General features: G+C 47.7%; 1 protein-coding gene and 1 non-coding gene across 2 annotated transcripts; both read right to left on the bottom strand.

The window, feature by feature from the left end:
- Nucleotides 1–4,989: 4,989 nt before the first annotated feature.
- Nucleotides 4,990–8,100, bottom strand: POM121L2 (POM121 transmembrane nucleoporin like 2). Its single transcript, XM_008692997.2, has one exon. It carries the CDS (start codon nucleotides 8,098–8,100, stop codon nucleotides 4,990–4,992), a length of 3,111 nt encoding a protein of 1,036 aa, XP_008691219.2.
- Nucleotides 8,101–20,569: 12,469 nt separating this feature from the next.
- Nucleotides 20,570–20,641, bottom strand: TRNAM-CAU. The gene has a single exon. It is a non-coding gene; the product is annotated as a tRNA-Met (tRNA).
- Between the last annotated feature and the right edge of the window lie 428 nt (nucleotides 20,642–21,069).

The raw sequence follows: 21,069 nt of genomic DNA, 5'->3' as shown, positions 1-21,069 counted from the left end.
GGCGAGGGCACAGGTGGTGCTGTTCTTCCTCACTACGAATATGACCAGGTGTCCCACTGCCTTGTACTACAGGGGTGAATTGTGGTTTATTTATAGAATAGACCCCCACCTAGCAATAAAAACAATACATTTCTGCCAATTTTATTGTATATATAACAGTACAATTAAATCTCAAAACGGTCAGGTTGGGTAAACAATGGCACACAAGGCGATGTACTATCTGATTCTACTTACATGCAGTTCAAGAGCAAGCAAAACTATGTGGTGATAGAAATCAGAAGAGTGATTAGCCTGCAGGATGCGGTATCGACTGGTTAGGCGGCATAGGGAACTTTCTGGAGCCATGGGAATGTTCTCAACCTTGACGCAAGCGGTGGTCACACGGGATACACGTGTGTAAAGTTCGTTGCTCTATCTACACTTAAGATCTATGCATTTTACTGCCTATAAAATACACTTCAACAAAGTACTGAGGAAAGAGGGGAGCACGGCGCTATAATGGCCGAAAGAGAAGGGAGGGAGGGAGCGGAGAAAGGAAAAGAAACACCTTCTATGTATACTTCAGGGAGCTAAGCAAAAGTGGCCACGAGAGGACAACTTCCCAAAACGAGTTGTAGAACCGTGAAATGGTCCTTGGGAGCGGGAGAAAATTCACGGCGCTGGTCGGGGAACGTGGCGAACCCTGGCCGGATTCCTCACCACCCCTCACGCGTGAAAGAATGCCACACTCAAGAAAGGTGCGACTCTGACAGGCTTGAGGGCATTCTGCTCAACATTCTGCTTTCCAAGCATTACTTCCAGGAAGTCATTTCCTTCAAATCAGTTGGAGGAGTGTATTAAGGGAGATCAAAACTAAAATATGGGTATGCGTTTTCTGGAAAGCACATTCTTAGATAAAAATCATGTCCTTTCACCCAGTCAAATATTTTTCATGACTTATGTATACAAACCATAGGCAGGTTTTCTCCAGGTTGTCCACGAGGTCACAGCTCCTTGGACACCTGGAAATCTAGAAGCTTCGAGCAGTGGGTGCTCAGCTGGAGAGGTGGTCTTACATTCCTTCGAGAGGGAATGGTAGCTGCGAATTCATGCTCAGACGCTCGGGGGTCTACCTCTGAAGGCGAGGGACTCTCTAAGACCTAGCTTAAGGGTTTCTGTGAGGAAGTCGCAAAGAATAAAGCTAAAGCAAACAAAAAAATACGCGAGATACTTCATGGTGGAGGCCTTTGGGGTGAGGAGAAAATACTGAAGAGAGAAGTGGCCGGTCCCCTCTACAGACCACACTGCCTTCTCGGGCTTTCCTATCTAGCCCAGCCCAGTGTGATGTGACTAGAAAGCACACCCTGCCTGCCACAGGACCATGCCTATCGTACAAGCTAGCAGGGCTGAGCAGTCCGCTTCATCTCTGGCCACACCCATACAGACAGTATCACCTTGGTTAGAACTCCCTTCTTCCTCCTTAATGTGAAACCTATGTGTATTTTTTAATCTTTTTTTTTTTTTTAAAGTAGGCTCCACACCTCAAGTAGGGCTCAAACTCATGACCCCGAGACCAAGATTCTCAGGCTCTACTGACTAAGCCAGCCAGGTGCCCCAAACTTATTTGTATTTTTTATGGTACAGTCTACACTGCTTTAAAATGAGACCATAAGATACAAAAACATCTTGTCTTCCACACTCGACAGATACATGTCTCAACCCTACCAGGGTAGTCCGCTTGAGCAGAAATCTCATTTAGCTTGCAAACGCGTCATAAAAAATGAGAAATTACAACCATAATGGAAATTTAGATTTCTCAAGAATAAGAAAGTATGAGGGTGTCTGGGGGGCTCAGTTGGTTAAGCACCTGACTCTTGATCTCAGCTCAGGTCTCAATCTCAGAGTCATGAGTTCAAGCTCTGTGTTGGAGCCTCGTTAAAAAAAAAAAAAAACAACAACAAAGAATAAGAAAGTATGTTTCATGTGATGCATTGTTTGTCAAAGGCTACACTCCTATATTTGTGGTAGTAGGAAAATATGCATAACTATAATATTAAATTAAAATTGATATATTAAAATATGTATAAACAACACTGTGTAAAATAAAATTATTTTTTACTTCAGTAAATCCTTTTTGAGTGCCTTCTATTGAATCGACCTTGACCACCCACCCCCAGTCTACTGTTTTTTTTTTCATTTTCCATGACACTGACACTGTGAGACTTGACACACGGGGTTGTGGGTGGAGATAAACTGGCCAGCTAACCCAGATGGCAAACAAGCTCTTCCTGTGATCCCCACAATCCCTCCCTCCTGATATCCACGTCCCCGTGTGATCGATTCCCTTGAGCATCGGGCAATACATGTTTTTTCTTCTAACAGAATACGGCAAAGGTGGCAGCAGGTACGTGATTATGGATGAATGAGGATGTAAGTAAGTTACAGGTCACAGCAGCATCCATTTGTTTGCTGGGCCAGGCCCTAATCCCACCTCCCTCCCCACCTCCCCTCCTCCTGACTTTGAGGAAGCAAGGGGACAGCCATGGCCTATTCATGTTGGTGGCCCCCAAGGCCAGCAAAGACGGCTTAGCCTTCACTGACAGACAGAAACTCATGTTCTTGTCCTGTAGCAGCAAAGAGCAGAGTGCAGGTATCTTCACACTCTCCCAGGTCTCCAAGCCTGCAGTCTATCCCCGTGTGATTCCTCCCTCATGTGACCACCAGAGCCCTCAAACCCAAACTTGTCTCTTCCCTGCTTAAAATCTTCCCACAGCTCTCCACTGTGTTGAGAACACTGTCCATACTGGACATGGTTTGTGAGCACGCCCATGGTCTGCCCCCGATCCGCCCCACGGTCTGCCCCACGGTCTGCCCCATGGTCTCCCCACGGTCTGCCCCACGGTCTCCCCACGGTCTGCCCGTGCTTCTCCCCAGCCTCGCCTGTAAGCACCCCAGTATCTCCTCGGAAGTTAACCCAAGAGACCTGCTCTGTCTTCGCCTGTCCACGCACATGCTCTGCCTTTGGCTTGAAACGCCCTTTCCACTTGGTGCTCCGAACACACTAAGACAGAATTCAAGTTCTGAGTCTTACATAAGAAGACCTGCTCTGCTTTCACTCCCCTGGCATTTGTTATTTGTGTTGGACTCACTGGCTTACTTACAAATCTCCCCACTCAATTCATTTTCCCAAACAGGAGCTGCCCTTTGCCTCTGAATGTCTGGTACAAAACACAACACAGGGCATATGTTCATCATGAGATAAATGTTCAATTATCCTGTAAAGAGCAGTACACAGAGTCTTATCTTTCCCTCTTGCCATCCTCTGTAAGATGGCAATCTTGGTTCAAGGGATGCCTTAAAAAGTTGAAACGGCATGAATATTTAGAGTCAGAGTACCTGCAGCGGAGCTCTAGCTCTGGTGACCTGCCGTGGTGAGGGCGAGGTGACCACACACTTCGGAGCCACGAAGCTTTAAATCCTAAATCTAGCTTTTACTAACAGGGTGCGCTTGGGCACGTTTCTTAACGCCTTTCTGCCTCTCTATTGATAGAGTTTAACAGTAATTCCTATATCATATACGTATTTCAACAATTTATTTTTATTTTATCAACCAATTTAAGATTGCTTATTTTTCCAATTGGACCTCTTCCAAGGTATCCGTGACGGGAGACAGATGTATTCAGGGAGTCATTCTTGTCTCTAGGAGGCACTGAGGAGTACGTCACAGCTCACTCACAGGACTCCTGCTGGTTACAGAGCAGAGGTCCGCTGATGCATGTGCTGTTTCTCCCTTCCTCCCCTGTGCTCGGTCCGAGAGGCTTCTGGCCCTGCCTGTCCTCCCTGGGAAAGATGTGAATGTGGAGGCACAGATTAAAAGAAAGAAAGAAGTATAAACTTGGGTTCCCTCATTGGACATTTGTGGCTCATACCGTGGGGATCATGACATCATAACTCATAATGTGGAGAGCAGAGCCCTGTCCTTCCCTCTCCAGGCCCATGACTTCCTGAGAAGTCATCCCTTAAAGTCGAAACATTGTTGTGAGTTCAGGGAGAACACTTGCTGCCGCCAGTGGTGCCGCTTGCCCTGCCCATCGCCGGGCCCCAGGAACCTCCTCACAGGTGCTCTGGCTCGGGCCACACAGCAGCACTCCTCCTCCAAACCCAGAACGCACAGGAGTGTCGGCAGAGTGACGAGAGCAAGTCTCTGCACAGACGCACTGGAGCGCGGCGCAGAAGGCCTGCAGGGACGCTGGCCGAGAGCTCCCTTTTCTGGAGTGAGGAGTGACCACTGGGGTCTGACAGACTGAGGCTCGACTTACCGGTCTGTGAGGGGCTAGACTGGCAGGGAAAAGGAAGGGCCCGGAGCACCACCTCTCCCCGGAAAAGACTAAAACAATTCGGTGGGAGGAAGTGGCAGCAAGTGCAGCACACAGGGGTGCCCTTGAGGGTTGATCAGTCAAGGACAATTACATCAGATTTCGTCAAGTTTGAGTCAAGGTCAAATCATACCGAAGATCCTCCAAGCACTCACTGGAGAACTAAGCAGTGAGGAGCAAGGATCGGCATCCCTGGCAGAAAGAGAAAGGGAACCACTGCTTCGGGCCAAATAAAAGCAGGCTAATCTGTTCTTCCCCCTAAAGATGGGAGAGAGTGTGGGCTGTACTTGCTGCCTTCCTGGCACGTCTGTTTCAGGAAGGAACATTGTGTTTAGAACACGTTTTCCAAGGAAAAGTCGAGAGGCAGTGTCCCGACTGCACTCACCCCTGACACAGAGAGGAGCTGGCGAGAAGGGAAATTTCTTCAATTCCGAAGGTTTGGTCCCACCCAGTTTCATTCTGCTGTTACCGCTAGATACCTCGGTCCTCCACCTTCTAGATTATAGATCAGGACCCACAGGGTGAATATGCAAAGCTCGAGCCTTAGATCTGGGGGATGTTTGCTTTAGAGGATTGGAAGGCACCGAGGCTCTTCACAGTACTGAGGTCCAGATCAGGGGAGCGGGGACAGAGGCTATTTCTTGTGGGCATGATGCCTTCGGGAATGCCCTTGCTCCCGATTCTTCTTCGGGGTTTTTGATTTTGCACCAATGGAAAATGAAGAGGCTGATGCTGTGAAAGGTCCTCTCCCAGCACAACCCTGGGCAGGTGGAGAGGGCATCCCACAGCCAAGGCTGCTGCTTGTCGTTACTGGCCCAGGGACAAGGGTGCTCTGAGCAAAGGGGGACATGAAGCGGGCGCCAAACATAGTTTTTCTTGCAGAAATGCTGGCCATCCCCAAGACAAAAGGTGTGCTCTGGTTGGTGAGGCCTGGGGTGTTCTGGCTACAGCCTTTTCCAAAGGGTGTGATGGTGCCAGTGGTCCCGCTTGGCACTGTTCCAACGCTGAACGCTCCAGGGTTGGAGCTCATGTCTGGGGCAGTCCCACCGATCCCAGACTCCCCACAGTCCATAGGGGTCACTAATCCCCCGAAGGCAAAAGGTCGTGGGGCTGTGCTGCCAAACACTGAGCCACAAGCCCTATTCTGATGGGTCCGGGCCACAACCCCCAAACCAGTTGTACTAGCTTGACCAAAGGGAAACCCTGCGGGAGTGCTGCCAAAATTCGGCAAGATGCCAGCAGGGAGGTGACAGGTGGAGGCTGAGGGTGTCAAACCCCCAAAGGGTGACTGCGTGGTACTGCTGAAGGCTGGCTGAGCTGGAGTGGAAGTTGGGGTTGGGGATACCACAGCCGAGTTTCCAAAAATGAAAGGGCTACTGAAGCTTGGGCCAAGTGTTGGTTGGGTGGCCCCTTGCTTCTGCCCACCTGTAGCCCCAAATGCCAGCTGGAGAGTGGCTCCTGGGGATAGTGGGAAGGGTGGCCTTGAGCCTGACCCCAAGGGAACTGTGAATGCTGAGGTTGGACTGGAGGTGCTGGATGATAATGAGGCCTGGTGTGTGGTTACCAGGGCTGAGGTTGACAGAGGACTGCCCACACCCCTGAAATTGGCAGTGGTTTTACTTGGGGAAATCTGGACAGCGCTGGAAAGAACCTGGCTAAAGATGGTGACTGTGTGTACGGTGGGAATGGTAGCACGCTGGTGTGGTGGGAAAACGAAGCCTGTGGCCGGGGCGAAGCTGGTCCTGAAGGCACAGGCAGCCCCAAGAAGGAAAGTGTGGCAGGTCGAAGGGATGGTGTAAGTGTTTTCCGTGGTACTGGACACATTCACTACACCAAAATCCAAAGGCGGCATGAAAGAAGAGTCTTTAGATGTGCTGGCTGCGGTGGTGGACATGACGACAGAGGTAGCCTTGACCAGGCCATGGAGGAGATGGGTAGAAGCAGGAGTAGCTAGAGGAGAGGTCTGCTTGAAAGAGAAAGGAGCTATCATGGGCATGGTTTTAAGTGGTCCTATGCCGCCAAAGATAGGCTTGAAGGTGGGAGTGAAGATGCTCAAAGTTGTAGATGTTGCAGTGGTGATTGAAGTTCTGGAATATAAGGAGCCTCCAATCTCACTCTTGGGTGGGAGCCCCAAAATGGGGTTTGACGTGGGATTCGCAGAAGCTATGGCAGGAGGTGGAGACGCAGGAAGATGGGGAGCTGGGCTGCTCATTCCAGACAGAGTACTCTGCACGATGAGCTCCGCAGAGCTGAGGGCAGGCAGTCCCGGGGGCATGGTAGTCCTGTCAGCCTGAGAGGTTGACGGGAGCCCTGTGGTGTCGGTGAGTGGTGACGTGGGAGAAGCAGGAGTCGGAAGGATGAAAGCTGCTGTGGGCTTCCAGTCTGAAGAGGTGCCTGGAAGGGGCTCTGACTGTGAGCAGCCCTGTGAGGACAGGAGGCTGCCCTCCTTCACAGGGGAATGGGCTGTACTGACTGCCTCTCCGGGGGATGGTGGGAGGGCCGGGGGAGACTCCTGCATTTTTGTTAAGCTTTCCAGCTGCGGCGCTGTGCCCTGGGTCGGAGCCAGGCCTGCAGAAGGCGGGGTAAGAGACAGGCAAGGCTGAAGAGCAGAGCACGTCTCAGAGACAGAGTCCGTGGTGACCTCAGTCGTCTCGTCTCCGGCTTTACCGCTCCCCTGGAGTCCACCTTTCTTCCCTAAGGCCAGGTCCTCTTCAGGGACTGCATCACCAAGCTGGGGAGGTGGGGTCAGTGACAGCAGGTCCCCAGGACTAGAGAGCCGCCATGGAATCTCCTGACTTTGCTGCCCAGAGCCGCTAGACGCTGCTGGGGACTCGTCTGATTCCAGTGGGATCGGAGAGTGACACTGATGACCCTTTCCTTTCTTTTTCACTGGCCATTCTGGTGTCTGCGGGGATGCGCTGGGAGCGCTTCTCTTCCAAGGCTCAGAGACAGCTCTAGAAGAGCTGTAAGAACTCGTGATAGCGTTTCTTCTGGCACCGAGTGGGCCAGCTGGGTGTGCGCCGGCCACGGAGCTCAGGGAGGAGCAACTGGGCCTCTTACTCAAGCTGTGATCGGAGCCCCCGGGCTCGAGGCTTCTCTTCAGGGGCCCAGGCCTGGGCACAAAAGAAGCGAGAACTCCCTTTTTCACCAGGGGCTTAAATGCGGATGGTCTGGTGCCTGGACTCCTTCTCTCACTGGGCCAGCCCTCGGAAACCAGTGCTTCTTCAAACCTCACTCTCCCTTTCTTGCACTCTCGGAGGGCCCTCAGCACCGTCTCCTTTGCACACGGGTCTGGGGGCTTCTCAGAGGGTGAGGACCCTGCAGAGTCAACCACCTTTGCGGGAGAGGGGCAGGGGAGCGCTCTCCGCTCGGGAGGGGCTATCCTGATGGTCACCGGGCTCCCTGCTGCCCTGGGGTGCCGAATTGACCAAATAGTCCGCTTGAGGTAACTGTCCCACCAGTCCGAGGGAAGAGGCCCCACGATGGAATTCTGGGACCTGGGCATGGGAAAGCGCCGCCACGCCTCCCCGGCCGCCGCGGCCGTGGCTCCGGCAGGAGCCCAGCTGGGCGGCCTCCTGGCAGGTCTGTGCCGCAGGGCAGGGTGGGCGCGGTGGGCGTGCGGAAGCCGCCGGACTTGATGAAGGGGCTGAGCCGGCCGGCGGTTCGGCGGCCTCTCCGCCACGTCTGTGCGCGCCTGCGCGGGGGACGACGGCGGGGACCCCGGCTTGCCCAGGTAACTGCCCATGCGGAGCGACGAGGCGGGTCGGTTCCCGAGCTTTCTGACTGACTCAGCCGGAGTCGGAGTGCGCCGTGTTCCGCTGACGGTTGGGATCCTGGCGCGAGGAAAGGACGAGGGCCTCGGGGCGCTCGGCACCCACAGGTCGGCGCCCCGTGGGAACAGAGGAGAGCGGCCCCAGTAGCTTGCAGGGCGGTTCCGAGGCTTCGGCCAGGCGCTCGGGCCCGTGCGCCTTCGCCTTCGGCTGCGGCTGCAGCGCGCGGGGGAGGGTCGGGGTGGGGAAGCGCGCGGCGGGGCTCCGCTTCCTCAGCGCCGTCCGGGGCCTTGCGGCCTCGCTCCGCGCGCGCAGCGCCAGCGCCGTCTGGGAGCCGCAGTCGGATGGGCGCCCGGCCTCCAGGCTCTGGCTGCGGCCGCTCGGGGGTCCGGGCGCGCGGCCCGGGAGTCGGGGTCAGGCGTGAGGTCCCAGCCCCGCGGGGTGGGTCGGGGAGGCGGTCAGGGTGCGCAGGGCTGGGGAGCCGACGGGGGGTCCCGAGCAGCCAGCGACCCTGGACGCTAAAAGTGGGGATTTGGCGGGCGTTTCCCATGCTTCTTTCCTGCTGCCCTTACCTTTCCGCGGCCAGGGCCAGTCAACGGCCGGGAGGAGGAGCTCCCGACGCCGCCGTCTCCCGGACCCGTCCCGGTCTTCTCCCCGCGGCCGAGTCCCGGTCGCCCTTCAGTTGCCGACGGGACGACAGGGGGGCTTTGGAGAGGGACCCAGCGCCGCGAGGCTAGGGCGCTGCCTTCAGTCCCCGGTAGGAGGGTCGGGACGGAGACGCCAGCGAGAGGGTGGAGGGAGAGCTCTCCTGCCGGGCGCGCAGTCGTTTCCCTTCTCGAGTCCTTCGTGACTTTCTGTGGATGAGTCTCCCCCTGGAGTCTCCCCTGCGCGCGACTTCAGCGCCCTCGGGGAAAGAAGAGCTCTCCCTGTTCCGTTCAGTTAAAAGTGCAAGGTTCTGAATAGAAGACCCGAGAGGCAGCGATTTCCGGACAACGGAAAGGATAGAAGGCTTGTGGTACCCAAGAGTCAAGGCCCGCGGCTGCTCTCGCCCCTCTGCTGGGCGCCCAGGGGCCTGGGTCGTTCCAAATGGTGACTTTCGTCACGGCTTCCCCGAGGCTTTATGCACTTCCAGCCTCTCTAGACTCCAAAGTATCCTGAACCAGAGGCCAGAGGCGCCTTTTCACAGATAGAGTGACCACAGGGTCAGCACCAGGCCTCCCCGACCCCAGCGTTCAACCCAGCAGCCACTGAAGTTAACCCGGGAGGTTCTCTGCTCACTTCCCAGGAGGCAGAGGGAAGGGTGGGTAGGATCCAGCAGCAGAAGTCAGCTTCGGAGGAGCCGAGCCCAGGGTAGGGGCAGGACAGAGAAGACCCTGAGACTGGGCTCTGGATTAGTGTGTAGGGGGCAGGCTGAACAGGCGATGGGACTCGGGAGGGCAGACAACAGGGGGCAGAGCCTGGGCATAGGACAGGAGTGGGTCCATGGGAGGATTCTTTAAGAGAAAGTAAACATGGGAATAACCAGAATGTCCGAAAATGGGACCTAGTTAAATAAATCATAGTATTGCCATAAGATAGAATAACAAAGATAAAGCAGGGCGCCTGGGTGGCACAGCGGTTAAGCATCATCTGCCTGCGGCTCAGGGCGTTATGGGATCAAGCCCCACATCAGGCTCTTCCGCTATGAGCCTGCTTCTTCCTCTCCCACTCCCCCTGCTTGTGTTCCCTCTCTCGCTGGCTGTCTCTATCTCTGTCGAATAAATGAATAAAATCTTAAAAAAAAAAAAAGATAAAGCAGGCCTTTATGTATTAATGTTTGTCTTTGTCCATGATACATAAGGTTTCTTCTTAACCTCATATAATTTTAAATACTAGGCTTTGTTTGTGTGAAAATGTAGCTATAGATTTTTAGGTAGAGATGTGGTCAGAGAAGAAGGGACGATACTGACTGAACTATTAACATAATGGTTATCTCTGGTGTGGTACTGGAATGGGTTTGCAAGGAATTCTTTTTGGTTTTCCTGCACTGTTTCATATTTTCTACAAGATTATATCTCATAAAAAATCAAACTATTTACATTTTGGAAGAGAAAGATTAAAAAGAGGGGGGGGGGAGTTAGTTGCAAAGAAGATGTATTTGAACTCAGTGTGTGGAGCCAGGAGGCCAATGGAAGAGTTCAGGAATCCAGTCGGTGAGGCCTAAGCAGGGATGTGGACTTTGATTCTTGACAACCGCCTGGCTGGGGTGCAGGGAGAATGAAGCTGGAAGATTACTTTGAGCGTCCTTTATGCATGATGGCTTGACAATAGTAGCACTGAGTCAGAGGTCCCTGCCAGGTAGGGAGACAGAGAACATCAAAAATCTTGGGATTGAAAGAAAAAATTGATCGATTGGATTTCATTAAAATTAAGAACTTCCACTCTGCCAAAGATACTGTTAAGAGAATGAAAAGATAAGCCACAGACTGAGAGAAAATATTTGCAAAACCTATCCAATAAAGCACTGGTATCCAAAATACACACAAATTTGTCAAAACTCACAATGAGTTTTTAAAAACCCAGTTTAGAAATGGGCAAAGGATCTGAATAGGTAAGTCACCTTGGAAGATATAAAGATGGCAAATATGCCTGTGAAGAGATGCTCGACATCATACATTCGGAGGGAATTGCAAATTCAAGCAGCAGTGAGATACCACGACACACATGTTAGAATGGCTAAAATCCAGGACGTGGGGAAACCAAAAGTTAGTGAGGGTGTGCGGCAACAGGAACGCTCCTTCGTTGCTGGTGGGAGTGCAAAGTAGTACAGCCACTCTGGAAGACAGTTGACAGTTTCTTACAAAATTCTACATAGTCTTACCATGCCATCTAGCAATCACTCTTCTGGGTGTTTATCTAAATGAGCTGAAGAGTTTTGTCCACACAAAACCTGCGCATGAATGTTTATAGAAGCTTTATTCATAATTGCCAGGAATTGGAAGCAAGCAATAAACACTTCAATAGAGGAATATGATAAACCATGGTGCATTCATACAATGGAATATTTTTCAGCACTAAACAGAAATGAGCTATCAAGTCATGAAAAGACACAGAAGAACCTCAAATCTGTATTGCTGCCTGAACAAAACCAGTCTGAAAGGCTACCTACTGTGTGATTCCAACCATATGACATTCGGGAGAACACCAAACCAAAGAGAGTAAAAAGGTCAGAGGTTTTGGGTGGGAAAATAGGTGGAGCTCAAGGGATTTTATTCTATATGGAACTATAGTGGGGGATACATGACATTAGGAATTTGGCAAAACCCATAGAATGCACAACAAAAGAGTGAACCCTAATGTAAACTGTGGACTTTAGTTAATAATAATGTATCGACGTTGATTCATCAGTTGTAACGAATGTCCCACATCAATGCAAGATGTTGCTAAGAGGGGAAACTAGGAGTGGAAGTGGAGGGAGGAGAGAGTATATGGAAACTTCCTGTTCAGTTTTTCTGTAAATCTAAAACTGTTCTTAAAACACAAAGTCAGCTAATTTTAAAAATTAAAATATATTTTCATTATCTTGGAGCTTGGACTCCATACCTCACTCCTCTTAAGATTGCTTTGCGATTTGTAAAATAGTGCCATAATACGTAAATGACAAGTACATATTATTTTGTTATTTAAGCAAGTAATGCACACATTCAGCACATTATCAGGTATGCAAGAAATTGTGGCAATTTTTAACAGTTTTAGTCCACAAAATTGACAAGCAGTTTAGCATAGCTTAATTTACCCATCTGCCTTTCTCTGTAACTCTGCCTTCCCCAGGATCTAGGCCCAGGGCCTTGGGGTGAACTCGGATTGTTTCTGAGGAAGCTGCCAGCAAGTGTGTTTTGAAGAACCAATCAGGGGTTGCTGTGACTATGTCCACTACTATTGGGTGGCAAGGCACTGGGCGTGAGAACGGGGGTGTAATCCACGCAGTGGCTGGAAAATTTTCCAGAGGCACAAGACTGACCTTGAGGTGGTGCTGGGTGGGCCATGTAGAGAGAGCCCGGGGAGGGGTGCTGCCAGGAAGATGACAGGTGGCCAGTCGAGGCCGCTTCTGGAGGCGGAGACCATAAGGCAGACCTAGGGGAGAGGGAGGGTGAAGGCGGCCAAGGCGAGGGTGAGGGAGGGGGAAGAATGATAAACCTAAAATAGCAATGACTCTGGGTAGAAAGAAAAGGTGAAATTGAGGAGGGAGGTATCTGAGGCTTTAAAGCTTTTGGCACTGTTTGATTTTGTAAAAGCCACTTTGTGCAAATCCGTGTATTTGCTTCATTTCTATATACTGCATTGTTGAATATGTGTGTAGTTTTATGCATTCACATTTTCACAGTGAAATATACCGTATCATATAAAGTCTTATGTTGTTGAAAGCAATTAAAACACAGTAAAAATTTTTAAATCTTAAGTAAGTCATCTTGTGCATATCAACTAATATAGGTACTAGGGATTCTATTACAATTTGGGGGTTAGTTCATGGGGGAAAAAATAAAGCATTTCAGATTGCTGATTAAGACACCTTCAGAAATAAAAAGCCACTCTAAATGTTTTGCAATCACAGCCATGTTCAAGGGAGAAAAGTTCCCTGGGAAGCTGCAGGAGGCCCACATAAAAGCGAGGTTGGACTTTCTATCGGCTGAGTGCAGTTCACGGCTGACTCACCTCTCCGGTCAGAGTCTTGCGGCCCTGGGAATATGGTAGAGCAGGCATCATTTGTGTTGAAGAAAAGTGTGTGAGCCCAGCTGTGAACTTTGCAATTTTAATTAATGATTATGTTGAATTTGCCAGGAGGACAAGCATCTGGAGAGCAAATGTGGCCCCTCTGGACACATCAGGGCCGCCCACTCTGCAGAGACACGTCCCCCAGGATGACAATTGGAAGCAAAGACCAGCCTTCTCTGTAAGTGGGGTGCGCGGTCTGGGCTGCCCTACACAGCGGAGGGAGCGGGTGTCTGTGTTTACGGGCAGCGGAAACCTCCTTTGTGAGTATTCTTTGTTCAAAACCTTCTGCTCTGAGAATTTGAGGGAGGTTTAAACCTCCAGAGAGCTTTTCTAATTCATATTTAGGGCCAGCGTCATGGGTCCAGCCCTGTGTTTGGCTTATTGCTTTTGCTGTCATCATCTTGAAATTCCTGATACTTTTTCACGGGAGGCCCTGTGTTTTCATACTGGGCTGGGTCCTGCGAATCTATTAGCCAGCACACCTCCTTGCTTCATTCCTTTCCCAAACTCATGTACTTTACCCTCACATTTTTCTCCTGCCATTTCAGGTTTACCTTTTACTAATTTTGGTTACCCAACACTGACTCTTTGTCTTTTTTGTTTTCTCTTTATTTTTTCCCCCTTCCTTTATTTCTCCTTTTCTTTTCTGCTACTTCCTTCCCCAAGCAGCAGTTAGCAGGATGGATGATATGAGAGGCTGACTGCTTGGGGTCAATTCAGTTCCCGCCACGTATCAGTAGGGAGGCTCTGAGCCAGTTACTCGATCCCCTCTGGTCCTTGTCTGTAAATTGGGAAGAATTATTGTACATATCTCATGGATTTTGTGAGAATTAAACAAATTAAGTGTCTGTAAAGCATTAGGACATTGCTTTATACAGAATAAGTACTTAACACGTATTTATTAAATAATTCAGTAATCTCACCTTTATAATGCACTTGGTGTGTTTAAATCTACTCAAGTTTCATTTTCCACTTTCACATTATTTCTTTTTAAAATTCCTCTCACGTCGTATTTTATTTTTTATTTTAAAAAATACTATTCTATGTTACTTTTAAATTTATTTTAAGTATTCTCTACACCCAACGTGGGGCTTGAACTCCCAACCCTGAGATCAAGAGTCACAGCCCCCACCAGCTGAGCCAGCCAGGCACCCGATCTTCTCACATTTTAAATCATTTTGGCATTAACCATTTTGCTCAAGCTTTGCTTAATTCCATTCATTACATCCCTCTAATGTTTGTATTCTCCAGCTCTTTCTTCTCCGTACTCTATACACTAAGTGACTTTCTTAAAAGCTCTGGTTCTCAGTCTCCTTCGCTGGGTCACCTCCTGTCTTCTGTTTTAACTTCTCTGGTTTCCCTCTTCCTTCTATTCCATTCAACTTTATTCTGTACCCATTTATTTCTCATTTGAGGTGTTTTGCATACTTTCCAGATATTCTATGTATTTTCTTTGTGCTTTTTATAACCACTTACACACAGAGCTGTCCTCCTTTGTCCTGTAACTAGGTCTCTAACATTCCGTAAGTGCTTCTGCTTTCCCCTGATTTCACAAGTGGATGTGTGAAACTTTTATTCTTCCCTCTGATATCCTTTAAAAATTTTCTTACACATGATTCCTCAAATTCTAGCACTCTCCTTTTCCTCATGCTGTATCTTTGAGCATCATTTGTCCCATTAGTATAGTGTCTATTTCTTATTTTACACTTTTCCGTCATGGATTCACACGTTTCATTTTTATTTTCTCTTTCTTCATTCTTACTCCTCTTTCCACTCATCCTCCTCAATTTTTTCTTTTCCCTCTTTATGTATGCTCATCCTCTTATTAAATGTTTTCTATTACTTTTTAATCCTTGGGTGTTAAACAAGATTTCCAGTTTTATTTTAATAATCTTTTAATTATTCTGTAAATTTTTTACTATCTATACATATATATATATTGGTCTAGATAGTCAGGTATTCTTTTTTAATTCTATATCTTTACTCCTTGCCTCTCGACTTAATTTTTCTTTGTTTTCAATACCTCTCTTTAATGTTTTAGACCACCTTAATGCAAACCTTTTGCTGTTTGACACACCCCTATTTTCGTATTATTTTGTTACATTACTTTCTTCATCCTAAGCTTGTCTTTATAGGGTAAGTCAGGGTCCACAGAGAAGCAGAACAAATGGGATGTGGCAAGCGAGACAGAGACAGAGAGATTTGAAGGAATTGGTTCACCCCATTGTGGGGACTGGCAAGTCCCAATTCTGCAGGGCGGGCTGCTGGGCTGGAGACCCAGGGAAGAGCTCATGTTACAATTCCAGTCCTAAGTAGTCTGGGGACAGAATTTCTTTACTGATTGGATGACACCCACCACATTACACAGGGTTTTCTGATTTGCTCAAAATTACTGATTTAAAAATTAGTCTCATCTAAAAAGCTTCAAGTAATATCCAGACTGGTGTTTGACCGAACACCTGGGTACAGACAGCCTAGGCATGTCAACACAAATTTAAATATTAGTCTCATCTAAAATTTAAATATAGTCTCATCTAAAAAGCTTCAAGTAATATCCAGACGGGTGTTTGACCGAACACCTGGATACAGACATCCTAGGTAAGTCAACACAAACAATTAACCATCCCCCCTGATGTATGGGGTGGCCCTTCAAAGCTCTTTCCCTGGGAACACTCCTCTTCAGTCTCCTCCTCCTCCTCAGATTTTAGGATCTATCTCTGCATGTCCCACCGGCCATCACTTTCTCCAAGCGGCTTTAGCTAGTGTGTAATGATGCTTTCTACAAATGCATCCAGAATGGTGCTCTGTTTTGAGGGGACATCCCTGTGTCATTCTCAGAGAACCACCAAACAGGTCAAAACACAAAACCACAAAGTTTATTCTAAGCACACTTGTCTGTATTGCCTCCCCCTTCCTTCATTCCATCAAGCCTCTCCAGGAATACAGACCGCGGTCTCCATGGCCACCACGGAGCTGGGGAAGGCTGGATGGTAGGTGGGTAGGCAGAAGGGCCGTAATTCTTTCTTGCAAAACCAAACACTCTTTTTCTTATTAAGCACTCCCCTGGTTCCTGTACATTTTCTGTTAGAGCTCAGACTTCCAAAAACGTTGGTTCTGTTCACTGTTGCCAACTGCATGCTTGCTCCAATGGAGGGGGGTGGTTCTTGGAGCCCAACTCTGCCATTTCCATGATGTCACTTCTGTGTGTTTATCCGTAAAGAACATTTCTTGCAGACAGATTATAATTGACTCTTGCTTTTTTTTTTATCCTGACAACATTTTGCTTTTCATTGTTATGTTTAGCCTACTTACATTTGATTTATGTAATTTATAATTTAGGTGGATTTAAGTCTGTCATCTTGCGGTTTTTCTATTTGTCCTCATTGTTATTTGTTTCTCTCCCCCCACCCCTTTTTGGCCTTATTCTGGATTAGTTTTAAGCAAGGGTGTGACACAAACATAATTATTTTCCACATAGTAGATGAGCTGAATGGCAAAGTTAGCGAGAAAAGTGAACTAATTATGAATGCACCACAGTACACACAGAAGAGATTTTCAAGGCATGAATTAAGAAATAAATGGGGGGTGCCTGGGTGGCTCAGTCGTGAAGCGTCTGCCTTCGGCTCAGGGCGTGATCCTGGTGTTCTGGGATCGAGCCCCACGTCAGGCTCCTCCGCTATGAGCCTGCTTCTTCCTCTCCCACTCCCCCTGCTGTGTTCCCTCTCTCGCTGGCTGTCTCTCTCTCTGTCAAATAAATCAATTAAATCTTAAAAAAAAAATAAATGGGAAGAATGAGCCGGGGAAGGAGGAATATAGTGCTTATATGTAAGGACTAGAACCGATATGACATTTCTGTGACTAGGGAAGTGGGAGTTGTAGGAAATATTAAGATGATACTACTTCCAGCTCTCAACTCAACGCTGCTGCTTGAGAGAGGAGAGACAAATCTGGAGTGTGCAGTCATGAGTAGAGTTTGGGAAATGTGTGTGAGTGTGTGTATGTGGTCAGTGGTCCCAGAATTCAGGAGGAAGGTCTTGAGTAGAAGCCATCACTCAGAGAATCATGAATCTTGCAGGTCCCTAAACATGACAGGATGGTCCTGACTCTAAGGCTCTCCACATGTATCTTCTTTCACTTTGGATGTTGAGAATACTTTTTCTTAAGATTTTGTTTTTGAGTCATCTCTACACCCAAGGTGGTGCTTGAACCCCCAACCCCAAGACCAGGAGTTACATGCTCCACCAACTGAGGCTGCCAGGTACCCCTGGCCATAGAGGATATTTAGGTTGAAGGTGAAATCATTGGAGTAAATGGGATTCTAGGAAAGAGTATGGAGTGAGGGCAGAACCAATGGGAGCCATGCACTTCCCACGCTTATTGGGAAGAGCAAAGTATCAGACAATGTCTCAGCCAAGTTACTGGTCAACAGATATTTGGGAAAACTCTTACTGTGAGACTAAAGGAATTTTATGGAAGAGGCAGGAATAGATTTTAAAGGAGAGAATGGAAAAAAAGGACATAATTTTTTGAGTTAAGATTTCTACATATACATTATTGTGAAAAAAGGAGAGTTACAGAATTGCTAGGTGGTAATTCAGTGTCTTGAGAAGGGCTGTTTGTTAATTAAATGATAGAGGCTTTGTGGTCCCTGTTGGCTGACTGGAAAGCAAATTTTTTAAATTTAATTTAATTTTACTTAAATTTGATTAATTAACATATAGTGTATTATTAGCTTCAGAGGTAGAGGTCAGTGATCCATCAGTCTTCTATAACACCCAGTGCTCGTTCCATCACGTGCCCTCCTTAGTGCCCATTGCCCGGTTACCCCGCCAACCCTCAGTTACTTTCCTAGAGTTAAGAGTCTCTTACGGTTTGTTTCCCTCTCTGATCTTGTCTTATTTTGAGCACATTTGTTTGATACCGTAATACATCGGATTACTTTATCAACTTCAGTTGAACCCTCACTATATCTGTAAAGATACTAAATATGTACCCTAAGCAAAGGAAGTTTCTCATAACAAGCAAAATTCACATTTTAACAGCAGAAACTATACAGTAGTTATTAACTGTGTGGTCTGAATGTGTTTTATGATTCGTCAAAGAACAGCGTGTGGCGATTATCCTTCCGAAAAGCGGGATTCTATACGTGTACGACTATTGTAAATTACAAGGATTGCCGTCCATAAAAAGGGCGACATATTTAAAACTAGAAGTTACAATTTAAAAAACAACATTAGAATTGGAAGAAAAATTGCTTTTTATCATATGCAAAATTGTCCTGGAAAAGGACCTAGAACCATGGTGAAAATGTCCACATGAAGCTCAACTGCTCATAAACGTAAAGTCTTCTCCAGACATTTCAGCAGTGCGTGACGTCCAGCCTCTGGAAGCGTCACAGGCACGCTATGAATTCCTGGACAGCTGAGCATTTGAACTTACGTTCTAAGGACCCAGGGGCTAACTTCCGTATTTGAAATATACTTATGGGACTCTTTAAGCTACGCTGCTTCAATTTAAAGCTCCAGAAAAAACCACGAATGTTTTGTTTTCAGCTGACACAATTTGGGGCATTTTAGTTCTCTTTCAAACTGGCATCGGGTTCGTGGGCAGCTTGCGCCATTCGTCATGTATGTGTACATCCTATTCATTCAGCCTCATCAGAAAAAGGCCTTAGATGTGATTCTCATTCACCTAACTTTGGCCAATGTTATCACAGCTGTCTTCAGGGGCGTCCCATAATGATGACATCCTTTGGAATTAGACACATTTTGGAGGTTTGGTTGTAAAGCGGTGCTGTCCATTCATAGCGTGACACGGGTGCTTGGATTTGCACTTCTCCACTACCACGTACATCGCAGGCCATTATCATCAGTCCCACTCATTGCAGGTGTGCATGGCTCAAGCCCAGAATGTTCACACACGTTCTGCCCGTGTTGATTTATTCCTGGATAAGCAGTGTGCTAATCAACACGTGGGTGATTCTAAGTACTCCTGCTACCAGCAATTCCACTGACCTTGGACTTGCGTATTCTCTGCTGTTCTGTAAAACAAGGCCATTCACACACCATTATGCGATGTTATTTCAAAGTGTCATGTTTATGCAAGATATCTTCTTTTTGTTCTTCATGATTTGGACCAGTTTCTACATGGTGATTGTCCTGTTCGGGCATCACGAGACAGCCATGCATATCCACAGTCCTAGCCTCTCTCCACAATCTCTTCCCAAGACAAAAGCCACCCATGCTGTCCTCTTGCTAGGGAGCTGTGTGGTTTTCTTCTATGGGACTAACTTGGGTCTTTCCATTCATATGAGCTCAGTATATGAGAGAAACCTGATGCTGGAGAACATCACTAGTTTTCTTTCATCTTGCTACCCAGCTGTCTGTGCGTTGGTGTTGACTAAATATGATAATAGAGTTTCCAGATCTATCTGTGCCATTTCAAATAGGGTCATTTCCCCTTGCTCACAATGGAGATTGCTACTGCATCTAAAAAATACTGATAAGAATTATTTTAGGGGCGCCTGGGTGGCTCAGTCGTTGTGTCTGCCTTCAGCTCAGGTCATGATCCCGAGGTCCTGGGATCAAGCCTGCATCAGGTTCCCTGCTCAGCAGGAAATCTGCTTCTTCCTCTCCTAGTCCCCCTGCTTGTGTTCCCTCTCTCTCTTGTCAAATAAATAAAGAAAATCTTTTTTAAAAAGTAAAGCACAGGGGCGCCTGGGTGGCACAGCGGTTGAGCGTCTGCCTTCGGCTCAGGGCGTGATCCCGGCGTTATGGGATCGAGCCCCACATCAGGCTCCTCCGCTATGAGCCTGCTTCTTCCTCTCCCACTCCCCCTGCTTGTGTTCCCTCTCTCGCTGGCTGTCTCTATCTCTGTCGAATAAATAAATAAAAATCTTAAAAAAAATAAAATAAATAAAATAAAAAGTAAAGCACAAAGACTGTAGTGACTGGCATATCGTAAACTGTCCAATATTGTTTGAAGTGAGCCTCACACTACTTTATTGTACCAAATGGAGTCTAAAAACCATAGTGATTGAACACCTGCCAACATCTCCTGAAAAAATAGAAAAGCATGCCCTTCTACGACAGTTGCAAATTTTGTATTGATTCTCTTGCTCCTTGAATGAGTTTCCACAGATTCAATGCCAACATAGTGTATGTTTACTTAAAGTCCTTCTTTGATCATGCTACTGTCCTAGTCTGCACCCAATATAAATATAAATATTGACACTGAGATTTTGCTGTTTGATGGGACCACAAATCTGTGTTAATTCTTTTGGTTTGAATTATATTTGCATTTACTAGTAGCATGCAATGCAATCAAAACAACACAAGTAGATAATACATTCGAAAATCCCTTTAATGGAAGATGTTAACAGAAATAAACACGGAGTTTGTCACCTCCTTTTCCAAGAAACCTGGTGCGGTATATAAGGCCACCTCAGCTGAAGGAGCATCTCCAGCTGCTCTTTTATTGAGCACCCTGAATGGGAGGGATTTTACAATTCTGCGAACTAGGTAGGTGCAAGCCTGTGAGAACTGTACTGAGAGACAACATAATTTCAGAGAAAGCGGAAACAGGAATCCAACTTAGAGGAGGATAGGAAAGATCTAGAAACTGGTTTACGTTTTTGGGCTCGTAGCCTGATGAATAAAACTTAGCAAGAGGGAAGGGAGCATAAAGACTTCCTAGCAGAGGATGGTTTCGATCCATCGACCTCTGGGTTATGGGCCCAGCACGCTTCCGCTGCGCCACTCTGCTCCTGGCCCCAGCTTTTCTGTTGTGTCTATTAATGATTAAGATCACCTTTTCCACCCTGAGAAAATGATTCTTTTTTTTCTAAGTCCTTCCCTTCTGGTGTGTTTTGTCACTCTCTTCTCCACCTGACGGAGATCCGCTCTCCCGCCACCAGGTGGCCAGGGCCGTTCCCTTCCGAGCGGCGCTTTTCCAACCAAAAGAGTGTCCATGCCGGAATTTTTTTTTTTTCATTAATTTTATGTATTTTTCTGGAGCCGCTCTTTGCTCAGAGAGCCGAGGAAGAGCGCGCCGAGCAAAACTCGGGCGGAATAGGAGGAGCCGGAGCGGGGCCCTGAGCCACCATCAATTAGAGGGGAACCGTATTGACCACCGCGCTTGTTTCCTCTCCAGAAGTCTCAAGGACAACCGTTTCGATTTTAAAAAGGTTTTTT

Source organism: Ursus maritimus, unplaced genomic scaffold (genome assembly GCF_017311325.1).
Source record: "Ursus maritimus isolate PB19 unplaced genomic scaffold, ASM1731132v1 scaffold_30, whole genome shotgun sequence".
Classification (NCBI taxonomy): Eukaryota; Metazoa; Chordata; class Mammalia; order Carnivora; family Ursidae; genus Ursus; species Ursus maritimus.
The sequence above is the reverse complement of the archived record's forward strand: the minus strand, read 5'-3'. Positions and strand labels throughout refer to the sequence as shown.